The sequence below is a fragment of the Macaca nemestrina genome, chromosome 12 (genome assembly GCF_043159975.1).
Source record: "Macaca nemestrina isolate mMacNem1 chromosome 12, mMacNem.hap1, whole genome shotgun sequence".
Classification (NCBI taxonomy): domain Eukaryota; kingdom Metazoa; phylum Chordata; class Mammalia; order Primates; family Cercopithecidae; genus Macaca; species Macaca nemestrina.
In genome coordinates this window covers 21,379,030-21,393,453 of record NC_092136.1, presented here as the reverse complement: position 1 = coordinate 21,393,453, position 14,424 = coordinate 21,379,030, and the positions used below count along the sequence as shown (strand labels likewise).

Below are 14,424 nucleotides of genomic sequence, written 5' to 3'. Positions count from 1 at the left end.
CTCCAAGTACTATTTCAGCCTTGGAGACAAGCCTCTCTGTGTGCCCCCCAGAGCCCTCGCTCCCATGCCCCAGGAGTAGTGCTGGCATCTGGAGGGCAGTAGCAGCACCTTAGTGTCGAGCCTTGCCATGCTGAGACCTGTGCCCAGCAGGGACTGGAGGCTGTCAATGTGGGGAGGCTGCCCGTCCATCTGCTGGCTACCCACGACTTCATTTTTAAGTTGCCATTTCTGTTGAGATCTTAGGCAGATATCCAAAGGAAATCCTCACCTCTCTTAGCTTATTTGCATAGCAGTGAACCACGTGGCAGATAGCTGCTTCTCTCCACCTGCCTTCATGAGCTCTAGCTCCAGACGGCCTTGGGCAGCTGCCCTGACTTGCGCAGTCATCCTAGGAGCTGACTCGCAGTGGCCCCCTGCTCTGCAGTGCAGAAGGCCGGGCCTAGCCACCTGTCTGGGAAGGGACTGGGCCCCAAGGTTCTCTTCTGCAGAACTGAGCTGCTGAGTGAATGCTCATGAGGCACCGGGGAGCTCCATGCAGCACCGGCCGCTCCCGGTGCCACCGACGCCGGGGCCCTCACACCCTGGGTGGCACATCCGAGGCTCCTCTCTCAGCTTAGTCTCAGGGCAAATGCAGGTCAGGGCAGTCACTTCTCCACTCCCGGCCAGGGTCTTCTCTGTTGTGAAGGGACTGGACTAACCAGAGGGTTTCTAAGCTTCCTACCAACTCGGTGGTCCTATCATATTTAGTGTGGTTAGGTGGACCCCAGGAGCTGGGCCAAGCCGCGGAGGACACGCCTGGGGTATGTGGCTGCCTTTGACGAGATGAATAGGAACGTTTCACATTGGCGTGTTTAATCCTAGCCACCTCCTGGGTGTGTTGGGACAGGCAGCCATAGCCACAGGGCCTTCTAATAGACGCCTTTTCTTCTCAAGCTTTTGGGTTGAAATTTGCCTGACTTGGGTCTAGCCTAGCCACAGAGCGGACCCATGGAGGAACTGAGTGCCGGGGGCCCCTCCGGAAAAGCCCCCTTAAAGCTCTTGCTCTCCCTCCCTGCCTGCTCTGGAGCTACCTGTCTGTCCTCCTCTTTGTCCTGATTCCCTCGCTCTCGCTCCTGGCCCACTCTGGAGCTACCTGACTCTCCTCCGCTTTGTCCTGATTCTCTCATGGGTGAGAAAGACCCGGGGTGAAAGTTCCTTCCTCCCCCATCCTTCTTCAGCCATGAACATTTCAGAAAGAAATGGGGGAGAAATGGGGGAACTGTTCCCAGCCTTAAGTTCTTCCTTTCCCTGGCTAGCTTTTGGGGGAGTCTAGCTCATTTCAGCAAACCTCAGAACTAGAAAAAACTTCCCAAAAGTCACTCCAAGATCCTCAAATATTTGAAACACTTAAAGCCAAGCCTCCAAGAACATTTAATTCAATGTCCAAGACCCTTTCACCTCTACAAGCTCAATATTAGAGCTACGATTCACAAAGAGGTCTGACTCTTATTAAGGGAGGCCACAGCCAGACCCTTCCTCAGCCTGGTTTCTAGAGCAGATGAGAACACCAGGCAGTCGGGAAACTGTCACTCCTAACCCCAGAGACCCTCATTCAACAACACCAAGTTTACCCTCAGCCCAACCCAGCAGGCCTTTCTGTGTCGGCGACCCTGAGCCCTACTCCATGACAGGAATCAAGGGAGAAGGTAGAAAAGGCGAGCGCTTCAATGCAGGGGGCTGCCTGCTGGAGGGACTCCCCTGGGATCTGACAGGCCTGCCTCTGGACGGGTTACTATGTACTCCCAGCTGAGGTGAGGGCTGGGGCTCAGGGCCAGACCCAAGCCACAGGGGTCAGGCAGGCGGGCACGGAGCTCCGCTTCCTGGAGCAGGAAGCCTGGTTTCAGGAGGGTACCCTGCCACCCCTGCCTGCAATAGCAAAGCCACGCCGAGGAGCCCAGGCCAGGAGCCCTTCCGCAGGCTGGAGAGAGGGCAGAGTCCCGGTCCCTGTGGAAGAAGTGTAAGGACGGAGTGTGGAAAGCTGTGTGGAGAAGAGCAGCACCTTCCCCAGTGCCTGGAGGGACAAAGAGCCCCCGTCTGCTGTGGAAGGCTCTGGGCAGTGATGACACTGTGACAGATATGGCAGGGAGGACAGTCAGTCTGAGGCCGTGGCAGAGCCTGGAGGCCGAGCACAGCCACATGTCCTCTAGCAAAGCCTGCACGTGGCTCTTTGACCCTCTGCCGCCTGACCCCCAAGCCCTAGCTTATGTGTTCCGAGTTGTGAGTCCTTCCACGCCGGGACACTGCCGAGCAGCCCCAGGGAGGGGCCAGGGTAGGGTGGGGAAGGGACGAGCCCCTCGGCATCCTCCTGAGGGACGCTGCCTGGGCTCCGGATGGAGAACAAAGCTGCCTAGACCTCCCCTCTGTACCGGATGCCAGGCAGGCGGGAGAGCGGGAGGACTGCCCGGGCCCCTGCCCCACCCGGATGCCTCCCCCTCTCCCAGGACCTTTCCTTCTTCTAGCACCGTGGGAGCCCTTGTGGCATCCGTGTTCTCAGCCTCCCTCAGGTCTGGCTCCTCCCCTATAGTGTCCAGTGAGGGGCTGGCCCATGTCTCCCCTGGGGACTGGCATTGCTAGATGGCAGCAGGGGTCCTCGGCTCCAGCTCCTGTCGTCCTCTGCCCACTCCCTCCAGGTGTATCCAGCCCAGGGCACAGCCAGGATGCGGTCAGCCAGGCTCTGTCAGACTCGTCGCTGTTCGGGGGAAGGTGGAGGCCATTGCCTTGGCCCCAGCTGGTCGGATTCCATGTGCTTTCAGGGAGAGAAAGATGGGAGGGTAGGAGGCCGGTTCTGCAAGGCAGCCTGTGCTTCAGACACGCAGCCACCAGCCTGGTGACCAGGGGACCCCACTAGGAGGGGGAAGGATGCACAAGACTGGGCTGGTGAGGCTGCTGGGTCTGCATGGAAATCTAACTTTGACTCATGGTCAACTAGGCAGGGCAGAGGAGGCGGCAGGAGGGAGAAAGCGCCTTCAGCTTATCATGGATGCGAAGCCGGAAAACGTGGCCACTTGGCTTTCTCCACTGCCTGTGGCCGGGAGCAGGGGTCAGGGCCTCAGTGCCAGGACGGGGCCAGGGGTCTGCTGCCCCCTCCCTCCCAGCAGTCCACGGGGCCTCAGACTTGGGGCGGCTGAAAGTGCTGAGGGTCAGGCCCCTGGCCCAGGCCAGGTTCCTAAGAGGAAAGTCGAGTGGGAGGCTGGGGGCCTGGAAAACATGGGCGTGGCCCATGGTGTCCCGAGGTGGGGACGGGGCAGGGGTGCCCTGTCATGTGGCCCAGGAGATGGCCGCACTGTGCTCCTTGGCCTTCATGCGGAGGGCCGCGATGCTTGAGGTCTTGCGGTCCGGCTCGCCATTGAGCTCGTAGCCATTGAGGCCTGGGCTGAGGCTGGCTGCTCCAAACAGGCTGCCCATGTGCGTCTGGCCCACGTGACTGCCAGCCCCAGACACACTCAGGAAGTCGGTGACGCTGCTGGCCCCAGAGCCAGGGGGGTGGGCATGAGGGGACATGCAGGCAGGCACCGGGTCGCAGGGGACCACGCAGGCCGGCACTGGTGAGGCAGCCCCGTTGTTGCCGAGCCAGGACGGGTTCTGAATCTGGGAGAGGAAGGGAGAGATGTCACCGGCTGGCGGGCAGGCGCGGTCTGGAAGGGGCTCGCCCCTTCCCCCAGAGCACCTGTCCCGTCACTCTCCATCCTTCCCATGGAGCCCCTCTTGAGCATTTAGCCTTCATGGACATCCAGATACCCCTGCGGGCGTGGCTTTTACACCTTGGCACCTCTGTTCCCAGGGCCAGGCTAGCAGCAGAGGGAAACTCAGTTCTAAGGAGTGACCTCAGGCTCCATCAAGGGTCCAGTGGAAGGGTGACACCCCAGCGACCCCCAGCTGGCTTCCTAATTTTAGACTCAGCTGTAGACTTGGCCTCCATCTGCGGATGGCAGCTGTGTCTCATTCACCTCCAGCTCCTCCCCAGGCCCCTCACATCCACAGGCAGCTGAGCAAGGTGAGTGGACCTCCACTCGGAGAACTTTGGCATCACAGATTCCCTTGCGCCCCCACCAGTAGAAGGGAAGGTGGAGGGGTTGGGTAAGGTGGGCGGCAGGGGCCTAAACCTCTCAGAAACCACAGGTAGTGGCTGAGGTTCCAGGGCCTGAACTAGGAGGCTTCGGAACTAACTCAGGATGGAAGGGGCTGCCTCAGGAGTGGACAGCTAGAGCCGAGGCCGGACCTCCTCATGCGAGGAGGGGGCGAGGGCATGAGCAGGGGTGAGCTGGCCATCGTATCTTCCATCAGTGCCACTGGGCTTCCCTTCCTTCGACAACGTTCACCTGGGGCTCCCATCCTCCTCTGCCCTCTAGGCACGTATAAGGAGGTAGAATTAGGGTGTGGGGGAGATCCGGGAACTGCTCAGCTTATGCACACAGGGTTCCTGGTAACCTGTTGTGGGCTGCTGCTGGCCCGCCCTCCTGCATGTGTCTGGAGCACACTCGAAGGAGGCATTTTAAAGCAGGGAGAAGGAGCTCAGCCCCAGTCCCAGAGGGAACCGCATTTCTCGCCGCGGTGCAGGGGAGTGGGGACCAGTTGGCCTCCATCACCCCGTCTCGGAAGAGGTCTGGGCACGCACTGTGTGGTGCTGTAGGTGAGGTGGGGGTAGGAGGGGTGAACGGGGCCCTGTGTTGGTTTCTCCCTCCAGCTGTGCGCTCAGGCGGCAGAGCTCAAAGCCAAGGAGCCAGCTAGAGTTCCATCCTGGGAGGACAGAGGGAGGCTGAGTTTAGGGAGGGAGAGGGGAGAAAGAGAATGGGAGAACACAGTGCGAGCTGATGCGGATGGCGCCTGTGTGAGACATCCCATATTCCTCAGCCTCACCTCCAGGCCTGTGCCCTGCCCCCCTGCCCCATGAATCCCGGGTTGTGGGAGAGCGAATGGAGGGCTGGTCTGGGAGGAGAGCCCAGAGACCATTTGCTAGCACAGAACCTGGTCAGGGAGAAGTAAAGGAGGCAGGGGTGCCCGTGCTACTGGCTGGCTGCTGGGCAGGCCTGGGCTTGGAGCTGAGGCGGAGGTCATGCCAGAATGAGGCCTGAGCAGGGAGGGAGCAGCCACCTCTGCTGGGCAGGCTGAGGGGGGTCAGGAGTGGACTTGGACTTGGCCAAAAACACATCTCTCCAGGCCTCCCAGGTGCCTGATGTGACTCAACACTGCTGTTCCCTTGCATCTCACACTGGAACAGGGGACTGGCTGACAGACACCCAGTGAAAATGCTGTGGGGGGAGGGGAGGACATGGCCCCAGAAGCTGAGTGCAGGCACACAAGCTTTTTGAAACTGTACAATTCACAAAATACTTTTGCACGATTGAATTTAGACCTTACAACTGCCTGACAACGGAGCTGAGCAGATGCTTTTACCATGTCCAAGGTACAGGTGAAGAAACTGAGGCTCAGAGACTTGAGATTTGCCTGAAGTGAGAAAGACCTGGAGCTGGAAAGACAGCCTAAGTCTCCGGACTCGGAATCCCAAGCTCATTCCAGCTTGGCCACGAGTCCTGGAGAGTTCAGAGCTCGCTTTTGGAAGAGACCCTCCGAGCGGTATCTGAGGGCCTGGTGGCCTTCTGCCTGCCTTGGTTCCGATGCCCACAGCAAAAGTGGCCAAAGCTAGTGGAGGAAAGAGCTGTTCTCACTGCCCTAACCTTCCCTTCCCTAAAGTTCAGCCAAGCCTGGTTCAATGATTAGTTGGATAGAGTAACCCTGGGCCTCCCACATTCTGGTATAAACAGGCACACCCCTGGAATGAGACGGAAGGGCAGCCTGCAGCCATAAGTCATCTCAGGGGACCTGGGCTCTCCTCCAAGGGGCTCATTCTCAGAGCACCAGGGGCTGAGGATCGGTGGCGGCAGTTCAGGGTGGGACTTACCTGGGCGTAGTTCTCAGCTCGGGTGAGAAGGGGCAGCTCATACGCAGTGGAGAAGTGGGTTCGAACCTGCTGCATCTGCCCAAAACGCTCCCGCTTCCTCCACTTGGCCCTTCGGTTCTGGAACCAGACCTACAAGACGAAGAAGCCGATGTCACCAGGGTGAGACGCCAGCCTGGAGGCCTCACTTTCAGGCAGTGCAAACTGTTCCCTTGAGCCCCCCACCAGTTGCAGTGTGTTTGGGAAGCGGTGGGGCCACACATAAATATCAACCTTGGTCTTTGTCCTCGAGAGCTGACAATCTAGAATCATCCACTCTGAGCTGGGAAGGTGTCTTACCCCCACGAGCCATGGGCGTGACCCTGAGCCAGAACTTTATTTTCCTAAGCTTCAGAATCTAGAGCAACCAAGTGTCACCACCTATGAAATCAGTCACTGGTCATCTTAGCAGTCATCTAACCCACTGTGGGTCACAAACTCCTGTGGAGAAGCTGATAAAAGCTACAAACGCTCCTCCAGATATGTCCTCCTAGACAGTCACACACCGTTTTGCCACAGTGTTCCAAAAGGTTCATGGCTATCCAAGGCCTATTGGTCCAGATCCAGAATGCCTTCCTCCCTGCATCCTGTCTGCAGCCTTCTTGTTGGAAACAGTCTCCCAGCTCAAAACTTCCCTGTGTTAAAGGAAATGAGACCCTGTGGGAGAACGGGGGCTCTGCTGGGCAACAGAGGCAGTCAGGGAAGACTTCCTGGAGGAGGGACAGGAGCTGGGCCTTGAATGGTTGACTGAAAGGAGGAAAGCCAAGGCCTGGGTTTAGAAACAGCGAGGCATGCTCCAAAAGCCTAAAGAGGTCAATCTGAAGGAAGTAGTGGGAGAGAGAGAGACAGAGGTAGATCGCAGGGGGCCTTGAATGCCAAGTAAAGCGGTTTGCCCTTGGTGTTGTCCGTAGAAGCAGTCGCTACAGCATCTTGTGTAGAAGAGTGGCCTGATGCTGAAAGGAAGCAGAGGCCCACCTGTCACTGAGTTCAGGTGGACGGGGTGTTGGCCTGATTGGGAGGGGAGGGGAGGTCTCTGAGTCAGCTGTGAGCACTGGGGTCTTTGGTGATGGGGAGTGTTGGGTCCTTTTCCTTTGCACAAGCATTTCTGGAAGGCGGAGAACTTTCCCAAGGCTCAGGAGCAAGCTGCCCTACCCCTGGCCCATGACTTAGGATCTGGAGAAGGGGCGATGGGGACAGGGTGGGTGAGAGAGGGAGAATGAGGAGGGATCAGCTTCCAGGCCGGGAATGGCTTTAGGCTGATTCAGAAATGGACCATGGTGCTCCTCAGAGGGAGGCTTCTGCCATCTTGATATGCACCTGCCTGCTGGCTTTGCAGACTCAGATGCAAGTGGGCACACCTCAGACAGCACGCTGCAGACCGGGAGAACAGAGCCATTACAACAGCCTCAGCTCTAGAGCCATAAGGAGCCTTGCCAGGCCCTTCCAGGCCCAGGCATCAAGAAAGCCAACTTTCCTGAGGGCCAGTCCCTGCTCTCCAGGTGGAAACACTTCTCCATCCATCACGATCAGTGCAGCTGCTGAGCTAAATATAGGAGTCAGCTCTCAAAATTCCTCTGCCTCAGAGCCTTTGAGCTTCCTAGGAACCACTGCAAGGAGGGGAGAAGGAGGCGTGGACATGCTTCCCCACAGACGCTGCCTGGCCTCTTGGGGCATCCAGTGTAGCTGGCCAACAGACAGGCTCATAGAAGCACTGGCATTGCCAGCGGCCTCAGTTTCTGCGTGGCGAATGGTGCCTCATAGCCGCAGCTGGGGAGATAGATGGGAAATGCAGTCCAAAAATGTTTAGAGTATTTCCCATTTGTTTCTTTACAGCTCCTGACCTTTCTCACTGTCTTTTGCTAGAGGAAAGAGAAGTCAAAGAAGATGGGAATGTATCTCATGTTACTGTGAGGAGGGTGGGGGTGAGCAGGGGTGCAGGGGTGCGCATTAGTGTGTTTCTCCACTCCTATACCAACTCACTTTCCCCTTCCTAATCCTAAGCATGTGTGTGTGTGCACGAGTGTACCCACTAGTGTGGCTGCACGCATGTGTGTGTGTGTGCACACAGTGACTGGGGGAGGAGAAGTCTCTTCCCTAGAAACGGACCCTCTCCCAAGCTTGGGGTCTCAGCCCCTGCCCTGGCCTCCCAGGGCCCCTTTTCCTCCAGGGATTCCTAGGGTCCAGGCCCTGGCCGCCCACTGGGAGCCAAGGGCAGATGGGGTCTCCTCTCTGCGCTGCTGAAATGGGATCCCTCTTTATCAGTGGCCTGGGATGGGAGACTGGGGCCAGGATGAGAGAATGAATCAGAGGAGCTTGTTTTCATTTCATGTTTAATTTCCTGCAGGCTTAGCTCCGTCTTTCCGCTCCTTCCTCAGCCTCCCAGGGTTTTCTGTGGGGGAAGCTGGGGGGAGGGGAGAAGCCACTGGAGGCGCGCAGAGAGATGGCTTCTCTTTTTCTTTCTGTCACTGTGACTGTTGGGGTTCCCCTTGTGTCTCTGTGGGTTCCAGGTCCGCATGGTGGGACCGTGGAAGTGGAAGAGGTCCCTGCAGGCTCTGGAACAGAGGATCCAGGGATGGGCGGGGAGGGACCCCGAAGAGGGAAGGAGGTGGCCAGCGCCTGGCAAAGGGGTCTAGAGTGGAGGGAGGAGCCGTGTGGGGGAGTGGAATGTGGGGCGCAGGCTCGCTGGAGCTGAGTGTGAGGGAGGAGGAGATGTGGGTTATCTGGGGAAGACAGATGACCAGGCGGGGGAGAGGCCGGCAGAGCTAGCACCGTCTTTGGAACAGGAGTGGAAGAAGGTCAGGCGGAGGGATTTATTTGAGGGCTGAAGATGGAAATGGTGAGAGGCGGGTGAGCGGCCGCTGGGAGCAGGGCTGCCTACCTCCTCCCTCCTTCTCCTGTTCCTTTGTCCTGGGGCCTTACCCTGTGTACCCAGCTCTGGCTCTTCTGCCCAGATCCAGACATGAGCTAGGTGAGCCTGGCCGGTCCTCAATATCCTCCCCAGTAAATTGGAGGCAGCAAGGGTATCCCCACGACCCCTTCTACGCTCACGTCTGCAGGTTCTGAGGCTTGGAGTGTCCTTCCATTTCTGACCCCTGGTGCCTTAGGGGCTCTGAGAGCTCCCTTCCAGATGCCACACCAACCCCCAGGCCTGCTCCTGTGCCTCCAAGCTCTGCACCGCAGGCCTGTCTCCACTGTGCAGCCCCAGGAGGACGGCCAAGCATGAGGTCCCCACTGTTCTCCCAGTCTGAATGTCACACCTCAGGACCACCCCGGCCTGGGCCTACTCAGCATAGGCCTCTCTCCCGAGGACCGGGCTGTGCAAGGAACCAACTGTCTTGGCGGAGGCCTCGCTAACCGCAGCCCATCTGGGGCCAGGGCGGGGTGGCCTCTGTCTTATTGTCTTCAGACACCAGCTGCAGAGACTGGAATCCCAGACAGCGGAGAGAGGCCCCTGCAGCCCCCTGGAGCAGGGCCAAACCCCAGGCTTCTTCCCAGGAAAAGTCCATCTTGGGGCCCCCGATGCCCCGTCCCTGTCCCGACCACCACTCTGCTCCAGGCACCTGGTTTGCCACCAGCTGAGTATGGGCCCTGAACAAACACAGCAGAGGCAGGAAGGGGGTTCCATCACCACCCCCTTACCCCCCCAGGGCACTGCCAGGCTTAGGGCTCAACCCTTCAAGTCTGACGCACATGAAGATCCCACCCACCCTGCTGCCTTTATACAAAGAAGAGCCTCTGAACAATCTGGCGTGTGTCCTTGTACAGCAAACTAAAGTCAAAGAAGCACAAGGCTGGGACTCAGGAGTCCTGCATTCCAGTCACGGCGCCGCTACTGAGTGGCTGCTGTTAACTTCAGGTTATGACTTCCCACCTATGGGCCTCTTCTTCCTCATCTATTAGATGGGAAGACGGGGTGATCATTTCCAGCGCTACTGTTCTATAATTCTATGGTCCTCCTACTAGATGATAAGATATGCAGCACATCAGAGTTTCCCTTTCTGCTTTGGCTGCCAGGAAGCTCCAAGTTGAAGTTTGTGCTCAAAGGCAGGCAACCATGAACCTTAGCGTAAATTTTTTTAAACCACATTACCTCCGCATTTCATGCCATTGTTCTTGTTTTTAGATTGAACAAATAAATCTTTAATTGTAAGCTACCTCAACTCCATTTTGGAAGTAGGTATAAGTGTGTGTGTGCACGTGCATGCGTGTGTGCATGTGTGTCTGCAGAGAACACTGTTTTAGTTGTATGATGGTAACTGAAAAATACTCTGTGTGCCTTTGTTTTCATGTTTTGTACTCAAAGTGTCATTCTTCTTTCAGTACTTAGTGAATTCTACTCCCGGGCACTCCCATATGTTTGTTAGGAAGCACACATGCAACCCACATATGCAAACACAAATATATACACATACTGCACAGAAAATGAACTGGTTTATCCTACACCAACACAGCACTTACCGGGCTGTCCCATAACCAGCCATGCCCTTTTCTCTACCTACACCGGTGGGTCCTCCCCAGTCCATTTGCTGGAGATCAGGCTAGATGCTAGGATTCCTGTCAAAACTCAGGCATGTAAGGTCATGTGAGTGGCTGGCTGTCCAAATTCAAATGAGATCTGGGTGTGTGAGGGCTTCCGGATTCACAGGAAACCCCAGCTGCCCTGTTGTCCTTCCTCAAACATTCATTAGGCACTGGAGGGGGATAAAATGGCAGCCTTGCCGGGTGCAGTGGCTCATGCCTGTAATCCCAGCACTTTGGGAGGCTGAGTTGGGCCTGAGGTCAGGAGTTCAAGACCAGCTGGCCAACATGGTGAAACCCCATCTCTACGAAACATACAAAAATTAGCCGGGTGTGGTGTGTGCACCTGTAATCCTGGCTACTCGGGAGGCTGAGGCAGGATAATCGCTTGAACCCGGGAGGCAGAGGTTGCAGTGAGCCAAGATCGCACCACTACATTCCAGCCTGGGTGACAGAAAAAGACTCTGTCAAAAAAAAAAAAAAAGGCAACCTGGGCCGGGCATGGTGGCTCACACCTGTAATCCCAGCACACTTTGGAAGACCAAAGCGGGTGGATCACTTGAGGTCATGAGTTCAAGACCAGCTTGGCCAATATGGCGAAACCTCCGTCTCTATCAAAAAATACAAAAAATTAACTGGGTGTGGTGGCATATGCCTGTAGTCACAGCTACTAGGGAGGCTGAGGCATGAGAATCACTGGAACCCAGGAGGCGGAGGCTGCAGTGAGCCAAGATCACACCACTTCACTCCAACGTGGGTGACACAGTGAGACCCTGTCTCAAAAAAAAAAAAAAAAAAGGCAACCTGCCCTCAGGGAACTTACAGCAACTCAACCATGCAGCTCTTCAGCATCACTTCTGGTAGCTGTAGTTTCTGAACAGCTACATATTTACTGATCACCACTAGTCCTTTTCCACATCAGCCATTTTGGAGAAAAAGTTTGTAGACTCTATTAGAGATGGCTCTGCCTTCTTAAACAGAACATGGTTGTAACGGATGAACCTTTTACTGACGCCTTAGAACAAGGCTGCTGAAGATGCTTTCGTGAATTAATGCAAGAGTCCCTGGGGCCTGCTGAGGATGTCAGGGTTGGGGCATCTCTCTCCTTACATGGAGGGGCCCAGCCCACTGAGCTGTATGGCGCTTTGCTGATTAAAAAAAAAAAAAAAAAAGATTCCTCTTTGTTCTAAAGCTGTTAATTTTTCTGGCCCACTGGAGAGGGAAAAACTGCTATATGGCAACACTTTATCTGCTATTTCCAACATGCTTTGGGTTGGAAAAGCAGACTGATTATGACATTTATTTTGTGTTAAATTGAAACTTAAACTTGAGTGTGTGAATTTTGTCGCCTGTATTTTGGCTACTCATGGGTCTTTTCTTTCTGATCCTTTCTTTGCTGTGAATTCATGCTGGTGGGGGAGACACAGCTCTCTGGACAGGGGTTGATTGATCCATGGATACTTATTTTTTAGCCTTGATGCTCTGCATTTGGCTTTCTCTAATTGGTGGGAATACAGTGATGAACAATCAGTGCTTGATCTCAAGGAAATCACAGTTTAGTGGAAGGGGACAAATGAGTAAAATAACTTAAGCCAGTCAAAAATCCTAGAAAGAAGACAAAATACGAGTTGGGCACAGTGTCTCATACCTATAATCCCAGCACTATGGGAGGCTGAGGTGAGGGATTACCTGAGACCAGGAGTTTGAGGCCAATGTGGGCAACCTAGCAAGACCCCATCTCTACAAAAAAATAAAAAATCTTATCCCAGGCATGGTGGTGTATGCCTGTGGTCCCAGCTACTCAGGAAGCTGAGGTGGGAGGATCCCTTGAGCCCATGAAGTTAAGGCTACGGCGAGCCATGATCACACCACTGCACTCCACGCTGGGTGACAGAGAGAGACCCAGTCTCTTTAAAAAAATAAACTAAAATACCCAGAAGATAAAATGGGCCCACGCGTGGTGACTTATGCCTATAATTCTAGTACTTTGGGAGGCTGAGGTGGGAGGATCACTTTAGTCTAGGAGTTTGAGGCTGCAGTGAGCTATAATCGTCTTATTGCACTCCAGCCTGGGTGACAGAATGAGACCCTGTCTCTAAAAAGAAAACAAACAAACAAAAAATTAAAGTTTTAAGAAGATAAAATAGGACAGTGTAGCAAAAAGTGAGCTGGTTTGGTTGTGTTATGTTGGGTTGGGTTGAGTGTGTCAGGCTCCATTGTGTTGTGTTGTGTTAGGTTGAGTTCCATTGGAATGTGTTATATTGGGTTGTGTTGGAATGGGTTGTGTTAGGTTTAGTATGTTGAGTCCCATTGTGTTGTGTTGGGTTGAGCTGAGTTCTACTGGGTTGTGTTGGGTTGGGCTGGGTTGAGTTCTATTGGGTTGCACTGCGTTGGGTTGAGTGTGTCAGGTTCCATTGTGTTAGGGTGAGTTCCACTGGAGTGTGTTATATTGGGCTGTGTTATGTTGGAATGGGTTGAGTTGGGTTGAGTGTGTTGAGTTCTATTGTGTTGTGCTGGGTTGAGTTGAGTTCTATTGGGTTGTGTTGGGTTGGGTTGTGTTGTGTTGTGTTGGACTGCACTGAGTTGGGTTGAGTATGTTGAGTTCCATTGTGTTGTGTTGAGTTGAGTTCTATTGGGTTGTGTTCCGTTCGGTTGCAGTGAGTTGGGTTGAGTGTGTTGGGTTCCACTGTATTGTACTGGGTGGGTGTTTTGGTTGTTGACTGGTAGTAGGGGGGCTGCTGCTTTAGCCATGGTGGTCAGGAAGACCTGTCAGAGGAGGTATGAGTTGGGACCTGAAAAATGGAGGGGGAGGCAGCCATCTAGGCAGAAGGAAGAGCTAAACTGTTCTCTGTTTCTGCCCATTGTGATGCTGTAGACATTATCTTCATGTTTGTCCTGTTTCCTGTCCAAGATATAGGCCTTCCAGAGCAGGGACCAGTAACCCTTCTCTGTGAAAAAGCCAGGATTCTCACACAGTGTAAAGCCCAGAAACAGCCAGCAGCAGCCTTCCTGCCCTTCTTCTGGGGGCCCTCCTTCCTTTGCCCCCTCCCACAGTACAGAAGCCCAATATTAAAGAGGATAAAAGCAGAGTTGCTCTAGTTGGGACAGCGGCATGAGGGGCATGCTAGGAGCCCCTACTCTCAGGCTCACAATGAACTGAGGTAAGGAAAGCCATGGTGTGGTTGGTGGGCAGTCAGGAGACCCCAGCTGCAGCCAAGAGCCCAGGGGCAGGCTCTGCTTTACCAGCCTCACTCCCAGGTGGCCCTCACTGACCTGCACACGGGCCTCGGTGAGGTCTGTCCTCATGGCCAGCTGTTCTCGTGCATACACGTCTGGGTAGTGGGTCTTCTGGAAGACCTTCTCCAGCTCCTCCAGCTGGTAGCTGGTGAAGGTGGTCCGGTTCCTCCGCTTCTTGCCCTTGTTGCTCTCCGAGTCGGCCTTCTCCAGTGGGCTGGGGAGGTCTGAGCTGGCCCGGTCCTGGGGCCCCTTCACCCCAGCCTCCTTGACACTCAGGTAGCTGCTGTCCATCCCCACAGTGTCAGAGTCGGGGGGTAACTCTGGCTCACCCAGGGAGCTTTCTTTAGCTGAGGGGGGAGGAAACAAAGTCAGAAACCAATGGCTGAACGAAGCAAAAGAAGGGGGACGTTGGTTGGGGGGCACTTGGGTAGCCACCCCCTGCCTTTTTCCTCTTAAAGCTCATTGGATGCAAGGTCAGGAGACTTGGCTTCTAATTCTGGCTTGCCATTAACATGCTGTGTGACCTTGGGCAAATCTCTTCCCCTCTCTGAGCCTCTTTGCCACCATCTTAGACTAGGTCCCTTTCAGCACCAATGTTATGTGAACCCAAGTCAGTCAATCTGACTTCTGCGACCTTTAGTCCCCACCTCACTGACCCTGAGCTCCTCTCTCTAGAGGGATTCCCTTCATCAGGA

General features: G+C 55.1%; 2 protein-coding genes across 2 annotated transcripts in view; one reads left to right on the top strand and one right to left on the bottom strand.

The window, feature by feature from the left end:
- Positions 1 to 14,424, top strand: part of LOC105471617 (exostosin glycosyltransferase 2) — a 198,864-nt gene that overhangs the window by 173,160 nt on the left and 11,280 nt on the right. The window lies entirely within an intron of this gene.
- LOC105471615 (ALX homeobox 4) overlaps positions 13 to 14,424 on the bottom strand; it is a 48,247-nt gene continuing 33,835 nt past the window's right edge. The window contains exons 2-4 of the mRNA XM_011724181.3: positions 13,766 to 14,076; positions 5,939 to 6,067; positions 13 to 3,627 (exon numbers count right to left, since the gene is read on the bottom strand). Of these exons, the coding sequence (XP_011722483.2) occupies positions 3,298 to 3,627; positions 5,939 to 6,067; positions 13,766 to 14,076 (770 nt within the window). The 3' untranslated portion in view covers positions 13 to 3,297. The remainder of the gene's footprint in view (positions 3,628 to 5,938; positions 6,068 to 13,765; positions 14,077 to 14,424) is intronic.